The 21,342-nt window shown below is 41.5% G+C and overlaps 1 protein-coding gene across 3 annotated transcripts in view; it reads right to left on the bottom strand.

Annotated features, from left to right (window-relative positions):
• The window catches only part of TTC7B (tetratricopeptide repeat domain 7B), a 99,737-nt gene that overhangs the window by 76,171 nt on the left and 2,224 nt on the right, over positions 1-21,342 (bottom strand). For all 3 annotated transcript variants that reach the window (XM_081859546.1, XM_081859547.1, XM_081859548.1), the window contains exons 2-5: positions 11,992-12,146; positions 10,080-10,248; positions 6,123-6,253; positions 2,158-2,279 (exon numbers count right to left, since the gene is read on the bottom strand). In XM_081859546.1, the coding sequence (XP_081715672.1) occupies positions 2,158-2,279; positions 6,123-6,253; positions 10,080-10,248; positions 11,992-12,146 (577 nt within the window). The remainder of the gene's footprint in view (positions 1-2,157; positions 2,280-6,122; positions 6,254-10,079; positions 10,249-11,991; positions 12,147-21,342) is intronic.

Here is a 21,342-nt window from a genome sequence, read left to right as displayed (position 1 = left end):
GCTTCAATAAGCAACAATATACAACACCCACCAGTGCGATGAGTCTAACCTTTTTACAGATGCTAGTATCTTTGCATATTTTCCAAGTTGTGTTTTTCTCCCTCTCATATACACTCCCATAAACACAGCAATAGTGATCAACATGGTGAGAGTGCAATCATTCACATTGTTCAACAAAGTTCAAATGCATTCAAACAGACTCAACTGCCCAAAGAACTGTGGAAGCCAAATCTGTGAGAAATGACAGACTCCACTGCTAACTCAACCTTCCATTTAATGCTTTTAAAAGTATCTCTTTACATGCAATCCAATTTTCAATGGTTTATCATTGATGAAAATGCTAATGTTGTGTCAAACTCCTACTTCCATTGCAACCCTTTCCTACAGACAGCTGGAAAACACACATATTAAAAAATCTAACATGTGTCACAACTGTGAATACAAAGAAGTACCAGCAGAAAGTGTATGAAAACATCCTAGGATTTTCTGTGTTTCGGCCCATTTTATGTTGCGCCCAGGTAGACAAGTTTGCCAGCAAGGACACACTCAATAGGGAGCCACAATCAATAACTGCTCTGTGACACATTTACTGCATTCACATAATCCATTTTAAGTGTGCATTTAAAACAGATATTTATATTGATAACATAACACTTATATTGATAACATATCTACAAGCCACTTCTAAATCTAGCATTTTCACATAAGATTGCACCAAGTTACTTCCAGAATGAAAACTGGATGGTTGAAAGGGCCATATTCATAGATCTTTGGTTAATTAAGAGCACAAGTATGAAACCTTCACTCTGAGGAACAAACACAAGTGTAGGAAATGGCCTTAATTCTTCAGAACAGAAGCCAGCTAGTAATTGCTGTTTTGTAGGAAGAAATGAATTCTCAGGGTGAATAATTTACCAAGTAGTAGCGGTGCTAGTCTGTTTCTGTTGCAGCAAACACAACAGGAAGTCTTGAGGCACCTTAAAGATTAACAAATTTATTTTGTGGACCAGAGTCCACTGCTAGTTTCTTGAACTGGAATAAAACTAGTTCATTGTGATCAGCCCACCAACCCTAAGTCCAGACTATGCAAACTATCTGTGTACTTAAATAAGAAAATTCCTATATTTCTCCTATGCAAAGTTTTAGGAACATGCATTCTGTAGCTCATTCTTTTCCAGTATTTCCCACTAAAAACTGAAATAAAGCACAAGATTTCCTTCCTCCCCTTCCCTCTTGGCAACCTTATTTACTAGGGGTACTCGAAAAATGAAATCTTAATATTCCATTTTTCGTCCAATTAAATAATGGCATCAGAACTACAGTACAACTCAGAGGCCATGCATTATTCCATATTGGTTCTCAAAACACTAAAAATGGGACCTATAAAACTCAAATGAGCAATTACATGCTATGTTTCAAAACTTGGAGTGCTTTTCACCAGCTACGACATTTACATCAAATACAGTTTACCAATACAGCAGGATATTCTACTCTTCCTATAAAGGTTGACTTGAATCTAAAATGTCATAATAGTCACATCTTTCAGAGGGTTGTGGGAGTAGCAAACTAATCTAAAACCGAGTGCACCAAGTTTTGAAGCCTTCAAAAATGAACAGAGGCTTGAATTCCTTTCTTCATTTTCTGTAGCATTTGGATTTCTTATATACCTTAGTAAACTATTCTTAGGGAAGGTTATTGCAAAATTATGGATGACCTGACATGCAGAGTCTACAAGGATCTACTGAGTAGTCACAAATGGAAATATGCATATACATACTGTTGGTCTTCATGCACGTTTATCCTGCAGCACAATATTAAAATAAGGTGTAACTGAAGAGATTTGGAAAAAAAGTTTTAAGATCAACAACTCTTCTTTTTCTAGCATTCTTCAATACTAAAACTTTACCACCAAATGGGGAAATCTTTAATAAAATTTTTTGTAACCGATTACATTCCCATAAAACATACTGAAGGATCTGTTTTGCACACAATTCAAATTATTGTGCAAAAAATGAAAAATTGACTGTCACAAAGGAGTTAATATTTTCAAAGTATCTATACTTTTGAAATATTAAGACATAACCCAAGGCTGGCCTAGTTCACTTTCTGGCAGATTCTTAAATTTATGATCAAGGAGAATATTGAACTAAGTCTTACCCATTTTTGAAGTACAAGACATGGGCTCTCTGAAGTCCTGTTTCTAAAAAATATCCAAGTTCTTGTTCATGTGCCGCAGGCCCTGGCTTAGGGCTTCTGTTCTGTATATTGGCCATGATTACCTGGGTGATCACACAATGGAATAAATCGAAATTACCCAAGTTACTACCTTTCTCCCAAGTCAACTTACACACACAGTACTGATCTTCATACGTTCCTTTTATCATCTCAATGTCTATATTCTGTTCCATATGTGACAATAGTGGTGGGTGCCCAAGAGAGGCTCTCACACTCTCTTCGTTGCGCAACTGCAACACAACAGTCCTGGTGTGCTGGTGTGCTGTAGGTTTTACTCCACAGCACAGGAGTTGCTGCCACCAACCTCCCACTTATTCTTGCATCCCCAGATGAGAGGGAACCTGGGAGGCACTAAAGAAATTATTTTTTTTAAGGTTCTGAGCCACTGTCCCAGCACTTCTTTGCTTGGGGCTTACTGTAGAGGCAGCTCACACTCTCTGGGTCTTTCCCAAATTTCGGAAGAGTGTGCTGGTCATTGCAACTCCAACCCTAAACTTCTACTGGCCTGAATATGAAGTATGAGTATGTGGGGATTCTAAAACCCTGAGGTTGGCAACCACACTGTCACTCCAGCAGTCAACTCTTGGCTTAGCACTGCATACCATCTGCAGATCTTGGTTAACGGCAAAGCACTGGATAGTTGCTAAACTGTGCTCCTGGTTAGCTGCTCCTATGCTGACCATTGCTTTGTTATAAACCACAATCCCCAAGTCATCCATAACACTAAACAGAGATTCTTTGAAAGTGAAACTAAACTAAATGCATGAGCCCCATATTTTGCTCAGGCTCATGGAGTCTCATCAAGTTAGTGCTAAACCGCAGTTTAGCATTACTTTCAAATGGGCTCACTATTTAGCCTTTGCCAACCTGAAGCCCTCCTGCCAACCTAGCAGTTCGAAAGCACGTCAAAGTGCAAGTAGATAAATAGGTACTGCTGAGGCAGGAAGGTAAATGGTGTTTCTGTGTGCTGCTCTGGTTCTCCAGAAGCGGCTTAGTCATTCTGGCCACATGACCCGGAAGCTGTACACTGGCTCCCTTGGCCAATAAAGTGAGATGAGCGCCGCAACCCCAGAGTCGGGGTCCCTTTACCTTTACCCTGAAACCACTCCAGATATTCTGGACTCCCAACAGCATGGGTGCAGCTCCCCTCCCCCGATCGACTAAAACAATGTCCACTCACCCCCTCACGCGGTTTGCGACACCGCATGAGATTACCTGGCTAGGTGCCACCCACCTGGCTACAGGGTGGCTATCGTCCTGCCCACACCTCGGAAGGACAATGGGCTGCCAGCTGGGGATGGGGCGAGGGCCAAGAAAAGGCCGATGCTGTTTGGCCCAGACTCACTTGCTTTTCTTCCTGGAAGCACTCCAGATATTTTGGACTCCCAACAGCTTAGGCGCAGCTGCCCCCCAAGTAAAACAATTGAAATACTTAACCAACTGGCCAATCACGTCAGTTATGCCCCTCCTAACGAAGTCCTGCCCCCACAACAAAAATCCTGGCTACTCCCATGCCCAACAGCCCCAACCAGCGCAGCTGATGGAAGTTGTAGCCCTAAACATGTGGTTGGCAAAGGCTAATCTAAACTGCTATAGCACTCAAAACTACTTCCATGCCCATCCTGTTCTCCCTTGCCTTTAACTGCATTTTATGTTAATGTGATTCCATTTAATGGCCCAATTTGCTGCTTTCATCAAAGTTTCATTTCCTGGTCCCACTGTCCTGTTTTTATTTTACGATTTCTGTAAATGTTGCTTTCTTACTCTATTTTAGTGTTTTATGCCTGACTTTGAGGCTGGCAAAATCTTATAAACAAAGATAGCAAGAACCCAACTTGCTTAAACAAGTGGTAAACAGCTGTTGAGACCACTGAGGAAAGAATGGATTAAAAAGTTCTTTCGGAGGATTTTTATGTTTTAAAACCAGATAAACTCCAGCACATTCCTATGAATTCAATTTAACAGGTTGGGAAAATGAAACACAAGGTCATAAATAAAATCCAGGAGTCTGCATATACTTCAGGACTACAAATTCTGTGTTATAGTTTAAGATTACACAACCAATAAGCCACTCAGGCATGCCAGCTTTCATTAAGAACAAAGCTGCAACACATTTTCCACCACACACTACTGGTACATTTTTGGTGAAAGATTCTTTTTACCACGTGAACCCTTAGGAGTTTTCCTGTGAGTTACGCAAGCCACACTGTCATAACCTTGAGACAGTGATAAAAAGTCACAGCATTCTGAACAAAAAGTGCTGAACAGCACATGATGTTGGATTATTTTCAGCTGGAATGTGTAAAGAAATGAGCCATCAATAGGAGCTCAGTTCCAGCAAATAATGAGATATCCTATTCTGGCATGCAGCCAGATTTATTAAAATAATGCACACAGGGGTCAAAGACTGAGTTATTTAATCTTCAGTAAATGTCTCCAAATAGTGAATTAGGCATTAAAGCTGTAAATTAATGCTTTACATAAAGTAACAAGAGGTGCTCTATTTTAGATGGCAAACAAGTTTCTGGAAATTTCAGGAGAAATTAAGGTGCAGAATTGCAGTGCTGATCACAATATGCTACTGATAATTTTTTAAAATCAAAATCATGCATAAATCAAAACTGGCATGCTCTGAGCATCTCACCCAGATCTTTCTCTTTTCACTAATACCTGGAATGCAAAAGCCAGGACAGAATGACATCCTCAAAGTAACCTTTTGAATTTATGGCCAAGGTAGGTTTTTAATCAAGATCAGTACCATACCAACACTGCTACTTTTCCCTGAGATGGTTCAGGAATCACAAGAAACTACTGAGCTACAGCCCTTCTCAATGTGAATATGTCTTATTAAACAAGAAAGCTGTATAACCTATGGTTTGAAGTTGGTTTGCTTAGAAACTAACCATGGTTCGTTGTAAACCGGGGTCCCCGTTTCTTATGTAACACTAAGCAGACATTCTCCCCCCAATGCAGAAGGCCAAGGGGGTATGTCTAATGCTTTGTCTGAGTGCACAGAAACTCATCCACACAGCACAAAACCATAATTTGTCATTAAATGCTAATGTGGCTCGTGTGAAGGAACATATTCTTAGCACAAGTGTTGGCCTAATGGAACGATCCAGTCCTTTCCAGCTTTATAGTCCTCTTTCACAAACCAAAGTATGTACATGAATTTATACAGTTAAAACTAGTCCAAGTAAGTAAACATAAATTTAGTTTTCCGATCTTTAGGTTTCATGAATAAACATGATGGCCGATACTGCCCTAAGTTATATAAAAATGATTTTATAGCATTTTATACCAGTGAATATGTGCAATGTGCTTTATAGGTATTTTCTGCAATCCTTATGATCTGGGAGTATGGTGTGGTTTAGTGGTTAGAGCAGGCATAGGCAAACTTGGCCCTCCAGATGTTTTAGACTACAACTCCCATCATCCCTAATTAACAGGACCAGTAATCAGGGATGATGGGAGTTGTAGTCCCGAAACATCTGAAGGGCCGAGTTTGCCTATGCCTGGGTTAGAGTGTTGGACTCTGGGAGTCTAGGGTTCAAATCCCTTCTCAGCCATGAAACTCATTGGGTGACCTTTAGCCAATCACTGGTTTTCAGTCTAACCTATCTCACAGGGCTGTGATGGTGACTGTTATTATAATTTCTTACCTGCCCTTCAACCTAAGGTGGCAGGCTTGGTTACAACAATAAAAACACAATGTTAAAAAAAGTTTAGAACAACGTAAATTTTAATATCGTGAGCATTAAAAGGGGAGGGGGAGAACCATGCATATCACCTTGAGCTTACCTTGAAGAGGACTGCACTAGGCATTATGTCCTACTATGGAATAAATCACATCCAATATTTCAACTGAACTAGATATTCCATCTTACCCTTTCTATCTCCTGGAGGTACAGAAGGGCTATATCCCCAGCCTTCTCATAGCACATAATAATTTCTTGTTCACGATCTGCATGGAGGTTACTTGTTGAAGAGGAAATTGGCAACTTTTCTAGACAAAGACCTAAAAATAAAAGATATTTCAATGAAAATAATCAGGGGCTAAGGCAGTCTGTTTTCACTGGCCAAGCAGAGAAACCAATACAATAGTTAATTGTGCTGTAGTGTCCTTGTAAACTGCTGTACCTAACAGAAAAACCAGGGGTATATCTGATTTGAGAAAATCCATGGATAAAGCAAAGCACGTCTTCCCCCTGCCGCCACCTTTTTCCAGACTGTGGCAGACCTACTGTTTGGAAATCTAAATTAACTTCTGTGCATGTAGTTTATTAGATGATAGTCCAAAATGTATGACTGCATACGTAACAGTATCCATTATATATTTTGGAAGGTGGTTTCTCTGTTCACTATGCATTTGGACACCTCTAAGGAAACCCTTACAAAATTTTGCATGACGGTTTCTGAGATCGAGGAGCAGGTTTTTGTCTATGTTCAGGCGGTGGTCTCTACCTTTCAAAACTGACCTGATTTTTTGCTTTCATATAATTCCCAAGCGATGCTAGGTGCAAGGCTGCTAGTAGGTACGTTTGTTGTGCTAGAGGAGGGTCTGCAACCTTTAAGACAAAAAGAGCCACTTGGACCCGTTTCCAAAAAAAAAAAAACAACTGGGAGCCGCAAAACTCATCATTATAAAAATAACTTTTTGTCACTTTTTTATTATTTCTTTGTTTGACCCCTCAGAATTACTCCTCCTCATAGAAATAAACGTTAAATTAACAAGTTACCTTTTTGTGTGTGTGTGTTCTTCACTCCCCTTCAAAACAGTGACCAGCGTACATGCCCCTTACAATGTAGCAGGCGGGTGGGAAGGTGACGTCGGGACAGTCTGTGACTAACGCACGCACCGCCCCCATGCGATGTCACAGCCAGTACAGCGCCCGCCACAGTGGGGAGTGTCGGGGCGCACAATGCGCCTCCTCTCCTCGCTAGTATCCGCCCCGGAGCCGCGGCAAAGGTGTAAAAGAGCCACATGCGGCTCCGGAGCCGCGGGTTGCAGACCCCTGTGCTAGAGGTAAATTATTCTATACTTACTGAAATCAGAGAGGAAGATACAACACTGGAGGAGGCGGTGCTGGGCTTAGGAAATAACAAACTGTAAAACTGAATTCCTTACTCCTTATTTATTGAATAAAAGAAGGCTTCAGTGCTTAATAGGCTAACATTTGTTTCTGGTAATAAAATAAGCGTTTTTAAATCTATCATAGAATATCATAAGAGGCAAGAAATTAGAAATGGTGGGAAACTCCGTAACGCTTGTTCTCATTGTATTTGGACAGGAAAGTGAAGTGGAGTAAAAGGCCAATGGCCTCTTAAGGCCAAGAGACAGATGGACGGAGGTTTCTCCAAGTGTGCAATCATCATGGTTTACAGGCAACAGTGGAAAGGCTGGAGGGGGGAGCACTTAATGTGTGACGTAGGTCTCTGGACAGCTCCTAGGAGCAACACAAGTGAAGAGAGCTGTCCTCATCCTATCTGACCAAGCTATCTCTGGGCATCAATCCATACCAGTGTTACCCAGATGCATTAGGGAAGCGCCTGTCAATTAACAATGCCCTTACTTGACAATATTTTGGTTCCCTGTGACCCCTTCTTAAGGAGCAAGTTTTCCCAGAAACCTCCCTTTTGCTAGCATGTCACTGCCAATACCTCGTTTTGCTTGTTGCAAGTACAGTTGTACCTTGGAACTCAAACAGAATCCGTTCTAGAAGTCCATTTGACTTCCAAAGCGTTCGCTTCCAAAGCACGGCTTCTAATTGGCTGCAGGAAGCTCCTGCAGCCAATCGGAAGGCATGGAAGCCCCTTTGGACATTCGACTTTCAAAAGAACATTCGAAAACCGGAACAGTCACTTCCAGGTTTGGATCATTCGGGAGCCAAAACATTCCAGAACTAGGCTGTTCAAAAAACAAGGTCCAAGTGTATAAGGGAGAGTAGGTTTTCAAAACAACTTTGCAACATTAACTTGTCTGAAAAATCTACTCATTTCACTCAAGCCAAACAATCCTTTCGTAGGGTGACTTTTACCTTAATGTTTTTCCTAGATCAGAGACATTTTTAAAAGCATTAAAATTAATTTTAACACCTACCCACCCCTTCAAACTCGAATACTGTTATATAGGAAGCCTATCAAGTATCCTACACTCCTACCACGCTAGGCAGCAAAATCTCTTCACAGCTATATGACCAGCAGTTGGACTGAACTGTGCAGGGCATGCAAACGCTCAGATTAATTTTAGACATTATTTAGAATGAGTTGTCAATGCTGCCACTGAGTCTGCTCTCTCTGAAGAAAAACAAACCACATAGATGGCAAATGTTTGCTCTTCCAGACAAAAGAAGCAATTCCAAATGCATCAAGGCATGAAAAATTCTATACCCCAATGCACAGAATCTGCTGTGTTCTCAAAACAATGACCCAGCTTTCTGTTATGCACACACACTGCAGAGCACATCTTGACGCTGGGGCAACACTGCCACCTATAGAAACTATGTCAGTATTGCACAGGGGGAAATGACCCAAACCTATCCTTGCCCGTTTTTAACTTCTAGATGCTGTTCATAATGATAAAGTACGTCAGAATGAATATAGAAGGAAGATACTTTTGTAGAAGGGGACATCAAGACATATTCCAAAAAGGAGTTATCTGAAATCAACATTCCTGGCAGGATGGCTGCAGGAAGCCTTGAAAATGTACAATTCTCAACTCAGATTCAATGCTTTTGCTGGGAATCTGGGGTATATTCCAAAATCACAGATGAAGGTTTGATTAGACAACCTACTCCTGCAAACTTTCCACCCTTGTCTATTCCTAGACTATAAATAATGGCCCCAAGCACACAAAGAAAAGCCATACATATCATACCATGCCTTACAATAAATAACAATAATTTACAATGATGCAATTGTCATTAGAGCCGTTTATTTCCATAACCTGCTTGCAAAAGGTACCTACAACTGATTTTCTGGGATTCTACATCCCACCCCCATTTAATGGGACCCCTCATCCTTGGAAGAGACTGGGGCAGGAAAGTCAGCACCCACCAGCCCCTTCAGTGCACTTTTTCCTGGATCCAACCCATATTAATCAATGTCTTCAAAGAACAACAGAGTAATAATAATATTTCATTATTTATACCCCACCCATCTGGCTGGGTTACCCCAGCCACCCTGGGCGGCTTCCAACACATATAAAAACATAATAAAACATCAAACATTAAAAACTTCCTGATACAGGGCTGCCTGAATTTGAGTTCCTTTGCTGAAACAAAAGCATGTCTCTAATTCAATGAGTTTTCAGCTTGTAGTTTTAGTGAACTTAAACTAAATTAAGCATAACGTTCCTCAAAAGTATTCCTGATAACATGATCAAAATAACTGCTTGTAAATGCCCATCTACTTGCACGAATAGTGTAAAGTCAGAGCCACAGATTCATACTAGATCGCGCCTCCTCTTCTGTGAGATGGAAAAACCAAAAGATGCAATGTACCAGTTTGGGGGAAGAGAAGGTGTGATCTGGTGCATATCTATGGCTCCAAGATGATGATCACACAAGTCACAGCTGGCTTGCTTGTTGGAACCAACCATGGTGCCTTTTGAATTAACAGGTTAACACTGAAAGTGGGACATACTTTGACCAAGATGTGTATGCATTAATCTGAATTACTAGTTTTCTTATCTTTGCTTCTTGCAAAGAATCATGCTTCTTCCTACGCAGCCAAATGTTAACAGAAACAAGCATCACCAAGTTTCAATTTGGTCACATGTGCAATGTATTTTATTTGAAGGGGATGCGGGAGAAAAATCATGGACGAACTGAAAGTCATCTTACCTTTGGTAGAATATGCTTCAGCTATCATCCTCAGCCGATAAGGAGGTACAGCTACTAGCTGCAAGCCATCGAGACCCACTCTCGCATATATGTTAAGAGCTTCTTTGTAATCACCTTCCATATAGTTTGATTTGGCCATAACCAAGTTGGCTTCTTGTAAGAACTCTGGCTGGAGGAAAGAAATTGCATATATTTACTCCAAGAAAACACAGCATTATCTGCATTCTTACCTTGTCCAAACACTCTATCTAGCATTGTGTATAGTTTTATATTCTAAAGATGAGGAATCGTTGCAACTGAAAACACAGGAAATAACTACACTCATGAAATTTATTTTTAACACAGTCGCAAAAACATCCTACATAACATTTCACCTTGAAGCAAAAATGCAGCTGTGAAAATTGCATAACCGAAATAAAAATACCAAACAAGAGGAAGAAAAATGAACTAATTAGCTTTTTCCCTAAATGAACGGTTGCTACCATTAATTTTATTATTTCAAAATACCAGCTAAATAGCACCTTTATGCCCTGTTCCCAGCTCCTTTCTGCACAGCCCAGCCCTTTATCTGCATAGCCCCATCCTGGGTTTTATTCCTTTGTCCATTAGTGTGCCGCAACACTTGGGGGGGGGGAGGAATGCTGGGAATTTGCTGTTAGATTGCTGGATGAAACTGTAAGGATGAAACTGTAATAAAATTTAACAAATGACCATTAAAGGTAAAGGGACCCCTGACCATTAGGTCCAGTTGCGGACGTCTCCGGGGTTGTGGCGCTCATCTCGCTTTATTGACCGAGGAAGCCGGCGTTTATCCGCAGACAGCTTCCAGATCATTGGCTAGCATGACTAAGCCACTTCTGGCCAACGAGAGCAGCGCACGGAAACACTGTTTACCTTCCCGCTGGAGCGGTACCTATTTTCTACTTGCACTTTGACGTGCTTTCGAACTGCTAGGTGGGCAGGAACAGGGACTGGGCAACGGGAGCGGGGATTCGAACCACCAACCTTCCGATCAGCAAGCCAAAGAGGCTCAGTGATTTAGACCACAGTGCCACCCGCGTCCATTATTGGACACCAAATACCTACTGTAAATAATTCTAAAGCGAAATGAAGCCTGATGGGCAGAGCCATCATCATGATTGCTCCCCCTCCGTCCTCAGACAGCCCCAAAAGGAGCTCCTGGCAATGAACTGAGCCAGCCAACAGGTGGAGCTCAATTCTTGTAGCAAATACAACCAGACACGAGTGAGAGCACAGAACTGAACCTATCAGATGACATAGGCAGCAAGAAAGCCTACTTTGCTGCATCATCAGTGAACCACCCAGCAGAGCCTTCTTGAGTGGTGAATGGGCTACTGAAGTCCAGGCAGAAACAGCTAGTCACCCAATAGCCTTTGGCGATAGATTTGTAAAGCACTTTGAGGTGTCAGGTTCATATGCAATTGGAACTCAATGCCACAATTGCTGCCAGTCCAGCGGAAGGTAGTCAATCACTTTTTTGTCATATTTTGTGGAATCGGTTTGCTATAGTAACCCAACGATGTGGACAGGGTGCTTGCAGGGGTCAGGCAAGCCATGCACTCTCTTGATCCTTGCACAACATGGCGGGTGAGATTCAGTAGAAAGGGATAGACCATGTGGATCCAGGAAGTGGTTAATGCCTCATAACGTTGTGCGGCGGGTTAACAGAAAGTTTGAGGTTTAAGACATTTTAAGGACTGTGTACACTATTCGGAGCTCCCAGCTGGGAAGAAGGGCAGTATGGAAATAAGAATATAGAAAATGTGTCCACCTCGCAAAATCCAAACACAGCAATGGAAAAATATTTCTCAAACCTGATTCCAGAAGCCTGATGCAGACTTTATTTGTTAACTCAAAAATTCCCAGATACTGTTTTAGAAGTGGCAAGTACCTTTAGGTTTCCTCGGTCAAGCGCTGCAGTGAGGTGCTTCCTGACTTCAATTAACTTTGGCCGGGGACCACAGGGGCTCGCGCCCTGCTTAAGAGGGTTCTCCTTCAGAAAAAGTTCCAGCTTGGATTCGCCAAGGAGGAGCTCTGCCATGTCATCTATGGAGAGAAACGAGATCATTAAGCAGATCAATGGTCTACACATGCTGCTAACACTAGACGCCGATCATAAGAGGACACAGAAAGCCTACAGCCATGTTTGTGAAACACACAGCGGCAGAAATTATTTTCAAGAGAGTAAATAATAATAATAATAATAATGCTTTCATTCCCATAGCTTCTCTTGCAGCACGAAACACTTCTTTGAACAGAGTTCTTGACTCATAGTCCAAAAGGAATGTTGCATGTCACATATGCACAGTGGTAGCCCACTAGCCCTTATAGAACAGGAAAAGATTATTTATTAATTTGTTAATTAAATGTGGATACTGCCCTATACCCGCAGGTCTCAGGGTGGTTCACAGGATAAAATCATGATATAAAAACACAGAATACATAATCAAAATGAAAACAACAGCAACCCAATAACCCCCCCCCACACACACACACATTTTAAAAGGGCATTGAATGTCAGTCAACCAAAGGCCTGGTTAAAGAGGAACGTTTTTGCCGGGCACAAAACTAGATGGAACTAGATGGAGAGCTCAAGGGGAGAGGTGACAATTAGCGTGCTGTTTCCCAACTCCAAATTGCCTCTTCCCAAGTGTCTACACAAACATTCAGAGAATTGCATGGTTTTTTCCCTGCAGTGAAAAACGTGGCGGGGGGGGGGCACTGCAACAGGGACACAGCAAGAGGGGAAATGCCACTCTCCCTTCTCTGCTCTTGTGTCTCTCCCCTAGGAGTGGCTTTTCCTGTTCCTTAAAAAGGATGTCAGGATATCAGTAGTTCTATATTTAATACGCCATTTGAACTGAAGAAACCTTGTAAAATGCATTTTCATGGGCGAGGAGGGTCATGCACCTACTTCAGTTCTCTTCTTCCCTTCTAATTTCATATATCTTCTACACTTTTCTACCCGCCCATCAACTGCCAAGTTATAATCGTGTACTTCTGCAACAGAGGACCGCACAACACTGTGACCAACAGCTTGCACAGCCCATATTGATTTAATGTACGGTATTTAGGCTCCTTTAAAAAATTCCACAGACAAGCACTGATACCTGAATTTGCTTGCCCTCCTCCTCATGCTTTTCCGCACAGTATTGCATCTATTAGATAATGAGCCTTTGGGCAGGTATTGTCTTATCCTTTAAAATCTCTGCATTGCATGTAAGCAAATTTTGGATGCTTTATACAGTGACACATAATTGCTGTACAACAACTTTCAGAATTAAGCATGCATAACAGAATTAGTTATGTACGCAAAATAGAATAGGGCATGCATAACTATGTGTGTGTCAAATCTGCTTGCTATACCAGTAACGTTGTTCCAAGTATATTGATTCTAGGGGTTTTAAGATTCTAGACAGAAAAAAACTCAGAAATGAATTTTATTTGAGTCATCTTCGACCAGCATACAAACAATCTTGGTTAACTGTCTGTAACCACACGCAGGTGACAGACACTTTGAGAACTTCAACTGTCTACTGCATGAACATTCATTTAATGAAAACTGTAATACCAGAAATATTTATGCCCATGTCTACTTGCCAGGAATCTGAGAGAGGCACATTCAGCAAACTCCTATCTGATTTGTGGGTAAACAAAACCGTAAATCCATCTTGTTAACAGTGTGCATCATAGCCCTAAGACATTCTGCTATGCAATAATTACCAAAGTAACGGGAACTGCTGTTCATATATTACTGAAGGAAGGAGTGTTCTACAGCTTTTGTAAACATAGTTGACATCTCACTCTGGCCCATAAGCCATAGTTATAATTTCTAATAACTGCTTTGCCCAAGCAGAAATTATTAGCATGAAGAACGCGATGTTCGGCTCTAAGAATGAGTTGGGGAGCTACTGGCATAAGCGTGGAAATCAATCATTCCAATAGTTAGGGCCCCAAGAGCCATAGCTAAGTGTAAATTTAATCTAACAGCTGCTTCTCCTTTGCAAGGGGCTTTCAGGAGGCAGAGGATTTGCAGTGGTTGGAGGCAGGAGGCTTGATCCTGCTAGCCCATTTGTCCAATTGTCGAATTCACTTCTCTACAATGCCCTGACCTATATTTACGCTGCAAACTGGTGCCTTATCCATAGGAGAAAAACAATTGGGAGGGCAGTTTCAGGCAAGAGGATTGATTCCCCCACTAGTAGTGGGCCACAACAAAAGTCAGGCTATCATTACATGCAGCTACAGTTGTAAATGTTTACTTTGGACCCTAGACAGTTTGAAAAGCCATTTCCACTTTGAGACAAAAGGAACTGATTTGCCTTGCTAACTCTTAGCATTTCTAGGTTGTTATTTATTAAGTCTACATTCCAGGCTGTGCACAGCCAATAGCTTTATAGAGATTTAGAGGAAGATTGTAGAGCCGTCTTTCCTATACATATTTCTGTGGCCTCTGGTCAATCCTGTTTTACACTCCAAACTGCACCCTAGTAAAGCTGAGCTAAGCCCCATGACAACAAAGCAGGGCTGTTGCAAGAAATATGATTGTGGCCTATTAAATAATACTTTTAATGACCAATTCGATCCCCTACAAAAAAATAAAATATAAATCCCTGTATCATTTTGTAACTGTTTGAGGCCGAGCTGAACTACAGTCGTACCTCGGAAGTCGAACGGAATCCATTTCAGAAGTCCGTTCGACTTCCAAAACTTTCAGAAACTAAGGTGCGGCTTCCGATTGGCTGCAGGAAGTGCCGGCAGCCAATCGGAAGCCACGGAACCCATGTCAGATGTTCAGGTTCCAAAGAACGTTCACAAACCGCAACACTCACTTCCGGGTTTGCGGCATTCAGGAGCCAAAATGTTTGACTTGCAAGGCATTCGAATTTCGAGGTACAACTGTATTTGCATCCGCCATGAAAATTTCCCCTCCTTCCAGCACTAATTAGATAAGCAAAGGTGCAAAAATTATCACAATGTGCCTTCCACCTCAAGCCCCATTCAAAGAGAGGGTAACACTTCTAGCTTTGACTCTGAGTTGACTTTGTGATGTCATTTGAATGAATCTGACTGGCTAGCAGCATGATGTGATTGCACTTGCAATGTAATCCTCAACTGGCTGGGATAATTTAAGCAGAAGAAATCAGAGCCCAAGGAACAGTAAAGAGATGGAACACTGGGACTATGAACAGGATGGAAATAAAGTAACATCGGGAGGTTTTCAGTACTGTACTTGACATTATTCGTGGTTCCCAACTGGTAGTCTGTGGACCCCAGAAAACGGAATCTGCATTACTGAGCTATTTGGGAACCACCGTACTAGATGATAAACTCTAAGTACCTAAAAGTAACCAATAGAGAGAGAGAAGTATTAACCTGGAACAGCCAATGAAACTTGTTTCATGCAATCATGGTATAAAGGCCATTCTTAGACACCACCTTACCATATACTGGAAGCTCAAAACACCAAAAAGAATCTTCAAAGCAGTGATTGCCAAAGAGTGAAGTCAAGAATTAAGGAGTCGGGGAAACCAGTGGCTAGTTGTTATAGGGCATGAAGTTAAAGACTGACAAAATGTCTATTGAGGTTTCATACTTTACTTAACTTAAAAAAAAAAGTAATTCTTAACCCGCTGCTGATTTTGAATAGCTTGGAAGTGGCCAATTTCCTTGTATACTGAATTAGATAACCAGAAAAATCCGCAATCAAATATTTATAGAACAGCATAAGGAGTCGATTGTTTAGTTGCACAAGAAAGCCAGCAAGGACAGAAGGCTACCAATACTGATTGCATCACTTGCGAAGGTTAACAAATTGCCACGTCTCAAGCTTTAGAATTGCTCAAAAAATGCATGTGGCATTAACAGGGGAAAATACGCCTATACCAGCAGTGGCATTTTCTCCCTACATACTACATGACTACTTTTTATGGAAACCACATTGCTGCCCCCTGCCTTCCTAGTCAAGTGAGGTTTCCTGACACTGCATTTTCTGAATAGCAGCAAAAACACTTTAAGATATCCACTCTGAGAAGACAACAGCAATGAGGAAAACAAGTCCTGTAACAGTATTAAGTAGAGAAAAACAGGATTATCTTCAACACCAAAGAATGGCTATACTAGAGAAATTGCAGTTCACTCTAAGGGAGAGGCATGGATGGAAACTGAAGTAAGCAATTTGCACCAATGTTCCAGTGCATAGGTGTTATTGAATAACTGCCTGCAATTCTGATTACTTTAATATAATTGAACCAGAGAGAGGCAGGGTCAAGAAAACAGAACAAATCCATGTTTTTATCATGCACAAAAAAACACAGCCACTTTAGGGCAGTCTACTTATGAGATTAGTTGCTAAGAGATCTGCATAACTGCTTCATAATGCTATTTAGAAAAAGAAACAGGAATATCACAGAAGGTTATGGCAACAGCTAAGCAGCAAAGGAAGGAAATTCTTACCAATTTTGGTTCCTGGTATATAAGAACTACACAACATTAAGGTGAATGCTGCTGCTCATATCCCTAAAATATTGAAAAAAGATCTTGATTTATATAATTATCAAGAAACAATAGATTTCAATAGCCTTAACAATAGATTTTAGGGCTGTTCAGCAATGCCAAATAATGTTCTGTGGTGTGGGGCAGTGGGGGGGGGGGGGAGAGAGAGACATGTAAACAGACAGACAGACAAGGGAGAAGACTTATGTCTGAACTGCTAGTACAGGGGTTTGCCAATTTTGCACCTGCAGATTCGCATTGCCCATAGCGTTCCCTGCCCCTGCTGAAATTAGGATTTAAATAAGCATTTTATGGTAGCCAATAGAACAGTTTGCGGTGTGTATGGTGCCTAACATAACCGTATTTTTCGCTCTATAAGACGCACCAGACCACAAGACGCACCTAGTTTTTGGAGGAGGAAAACAAGAAAAAAATATTCTGAATCTCAGAAGCCAGAACAGCAAGAGGCTGTAATTCTCTGTGTGTGCAAAGGAGTTAGCAATATTGTATGTGAATGAAAAACTTTGTGGGCTTACTTTCTCAGATAAAATACAGATGGTGACCATTTTGTGCACCTTCAACTGACATGCAACCGCCAATGCTGAGGTCCTTCTGGACTCAGAACAGGGAGGAATGGGGTGGAACAGGGGCAGGGCAGAATGTGGTAGGATTGTGCTCACACACACAAAGGGGCCAGGAACGGCACCCCCTGCACAAAATGGTTGCTGCCTGTATGTCAGAAGGTTAAGCATTGGATATGGCATGTCCTCAAAGTTTCTCCTTTCCATTTTCAACTAACCACAGCTTCACATGAAAAACTGTGGTTAGTTTCATAGCCAAAACCAGCAGTTTATTTCTTCTATCTCAGCCAATCCCAATTTCTCTGACAGCTTCTCAGTCATAAGAGTTCAGCACCTTCCAGATTTAAACTTCACCCTATGGTCCAAAACTCTTTGGTATTAATAAATATATTTCTTCGCTTAACACCTACAAGCAAATTCTGCTGGTATGGTATGTACTCTCAAATAAATACATTTAGGACTTTATGTCAATCACATTGCTTTTTAATCCATGATAGCCACTGGCAGCAACAACATACCCCATTCTTTAATCGTAGTACACTCTCATCACCATATCCCGGTACCATGCTTTCCCTTACTCCAAAACATAAATAGAGAAGGTTACTTAAAAGAATGCCTGGAGGGATATCGTGACTAAACGGGCAGCAGTACTGGAATACCACAGAGTGCTTTGCTACAAGAGAAGTGTGGTATCTCAAATATCCCCTAAAAGCCTTTAAAGCCATTGGTATGAGAATCGCTGTTGATAGAAAAGCTCTCAATACCTCTCTGCAGATAGTACTGCTAATAACCACAAGCCTGGAATGCTTCACTAAACCAAAGCACAGTGGAACTCAAAATATCAAATGCACACAACCAGTGAAGATAGGTTTAATGACATATTTGTATCCTCTAATCTTGTCAGCACACTTTGTGTTTTTGGCTTTTTAAACAGTTAACAGACTTGTTTACAAGAAATAAAAGAGCTAGTTGGGGAAGGAGTAACATGTAGATATGAAGATGTAAAAAAATGTATGATCAAAATGCTATGGAAACCTCATTCAAGCCTTACTCTTTTTTTGAGCAGAAAACTGCCTCCTTCTACATAGAGATTCGTAAATTCTATCCTATAATCCAGCAAGATACCACCACTCAGAGCACAACTATAACCTGCAATTTGAAATCTTCAGTAGTAACTACTGTACTTCTTGGTTGGTGACAAGTGTGTAGGACCTCGTGAGTGCACATGTGAAAAGACGAACATAGCTTTAGTAAAGCTTGTTAGGTTGCTTCCAAATGACCAGTTTATTGGACATTAATCCAGATTTATTTGCACATATTTGCAGGAAGGTTAGATAACAATGACTATTTAGTTGTTTATTCCAACTTGTTAAGGTTATATTAAGTTATCCCATTCATTCCAGTGTTGTCACCCCAATCACTTTCCTTATCACAAAAAGTCTGAAATGGGGGGGGGGATGCAATTTGAATTAGCCGGTACATGATTGAAGGCCAACCAAAAATAGTGACAATCTGGAATTTTAAATAATCATGTTAACAGAGTTCCAGTTACAGGTAGGTAGCCGTGTTGGTCTGCCATAGTCAAAACAAAATAAAAAAAATCCTTCCAGTAGCACCTTAAAGACCAACTAAGTTAGTTCTTGGTATGAGCTTTCGTGTGCATGCACACTTCTTCATGTTAACAGAGGTTTGTGGTTCAATTGAAGTGATAGCTGCAAATGTTTCTTTCCACATGAACATTAACCCACTACAAATTATTCATTTCAGTAAAACTTATTTCCAAGTATGTACATATAACAATTAGAGCCTGTCTGATCCAAACATGCTTATTCAAAAGCAAGTTCCACTTTACTGAATGCATTTTACTTCCAAGTTAATTGTATAAGCTTGCAACCTAAGTCTGCTAAACAAAACACAAGGACTGGGAAGTAAATCCCACTGGAAAAAGTGAGACTTACTTCTTCATATACATGCTTAAGGTTCTTCTTTAAAAGTTGTTCCTTCTTATTATATTTGTTCTTTATTAAGAATTTTATATAGCTTCTCTTTCAAGAATCCCACAGCTCCCTGTAATGCATTTTGAAAGACACTGTACTAAATACTGAAAGTACTACACCACAAATGTTCACAGTAGCTAACAACCACCTTGCAATTTATAACAGCAAATGCTACATTAACACAGTGGATTTTTTTTTTCAATTTAAAAAATGTTATTTTCAGGACTTACAATTGCATATAACAACACACTCTTAACCATAGGGCTGACAAACTGTGCAACTGACCAGTCTAATATAGGAGTATAGCATCTAGATCAAGGGAAGTAATAGTGCCACTGTATTCTGCTCTGTTCAGACCTCACCTGGAGTACTGTGTCCAGTTCTGGGCACCACAGTTCAAGAAGGACACTGACAAACTGGAACGTGTCCAGAGGAGGGCAACCAAAATGGTCAAAGGCCTGGAAACGATGCCTTATGAGGAACGGCTAAGGGAGCTGGGCATGTTTAGCCTGGAGAAGAGGAGGTTAAGGGGTGATATGATAGCCATGTTCAAATATATAAAAGGATGTCACATAGAGGAGGGAGAAAGGTTGTTTTCTGCTGCTCCAGAGAAGCGGACACGGAGCAATGGCTCCAAACTACAAGAAAGAAGATTCCAGCTAAACATTAGGAAGAACTTCCTGACAGTAAGAGCTGTTCGACAGTGGAATTTGCTGCCAAGAAGTGTGGTGGAGTCTCCTTCTTTGGAGGTCTTTAAGCAGAGGCTTGACAACCATATGTCAGGAGTGCTCTGATGGTGTTTCCTGCTTGGCAGGGGGTTGGACTCGATGGCCCTTGTGGTCTCTTCCAACTCTATGATTCTAATATTGTCAAATATTCCAAAAATGCCACTGTGTAGATGGCAGCTTACATGTAAAAATGTCATTATGGTGAAATTAATCATTATGGCAGCAATCATGGGCAAGCCTAGAAGCATCACACAACTTCTCATATTAGCTCCCTGATATAACTACAGGTACATAGTCGCCTTTGACCGGACTTAACCGTCCAGGGGTCCTTTATCTTTTACCTTTTTACACACACCCTTATATGCATCCCACTTGTGCACAACTGCATTTATGCAGGTCGCTGCAAAATGAATGAATGAATAAATGAATGAATGAAGGAAGGAATAGGCCTTTCCTTACTTGGAGAAGAAGAGGAGGAGTTTGGATTTGATATCCCGCTTTATCACTACCCAAAGGAGTCTCAAAGCAGCTAACATTCTCCTTTCCCTTCCTCCCCCACAACTAACACTCTGTGAGATGAGTGAGGCTGAGAGACTTCAGAGAAGTGTGACTAGCCCAAGGTCACCCAGCAGCTGCATGTGGAGGAGCGGAGACGCGAACCGGTTCACCAGATTACAAGTCCACCGCTCTTAACCACTACACCACACTGGCTCTACTGGAGTAGCTGCCACACTGGAGCTACTGCCCTGAAGTTACTCAGGAGAGGGAAGGTGGCCTTTGATCAACCAGCAGTGTGGGGCAGGAGGCGCCTTCTCCCCAACTCCACTGTGCATCCACATCCCGATCCTGGCACTAGTTTTCTGGATGCCCTTCTTGGCGTTCTCCCTTCACGGCCAGCCAACGCTACATGCAGCCAGGCAGGCAGGCTCGGGACAGGTTGAACAGTGGCCCCAAGTGATTTACAGAATGAGTCTCTCTCTCTCTCTCCCCACACACCCTCCCTATTATACTGGGGAGCTCCACACTTTAAGCGATTTCACTTATGCATGTGGCGGCCTGGAACGTAAACCCCGGGTTAAGTGGGAGGACGCCTGCATAGGCATATTCAAACAGGAACACAGCTATAGGTGGCAATGGCCACAGCATAGTGAACAAAGAATGAGGCTGGAACCAGCGGGCCGTAGGCTTAAATTCTCACTCAGCCATGAAGCACATCAAAGAGTGGTTAGACCAGTCACCTGCCCAGCCTTAGTCTAAGCTACCTTACAGGGTTGTTGTCAGAATAAAAGGACTCCATAAGGCATCATGAGCTCCTTGGAGGAGGGGTGGGATAAACATGAATTAATCATTACTGTTTTACAACAACATCTCTCTCTCTCTTTTGTAAGAAACCTGTTGATAGTTACCATCTTTGTTGATCCCATACAAAGGTTTTTAAAAA

The sequence above is a fragment of the Podarcis erhardii genome, assembly GCF_964252035.2.
Source record: "Podarcis erhardii genome assembly, chromosome: 1".
Lineage (NCBI taxonomy): Eukaryota > Metazoa > Chordata > Lepidosauria > Squamata > Lacertidae > Podarcis > Podarcis erhardii.
The sequence above is the reverse complement of the archived record's forward strand: the minus strand, read 5'-3'. Positions and strand labels throughout refer to the sequence as shown.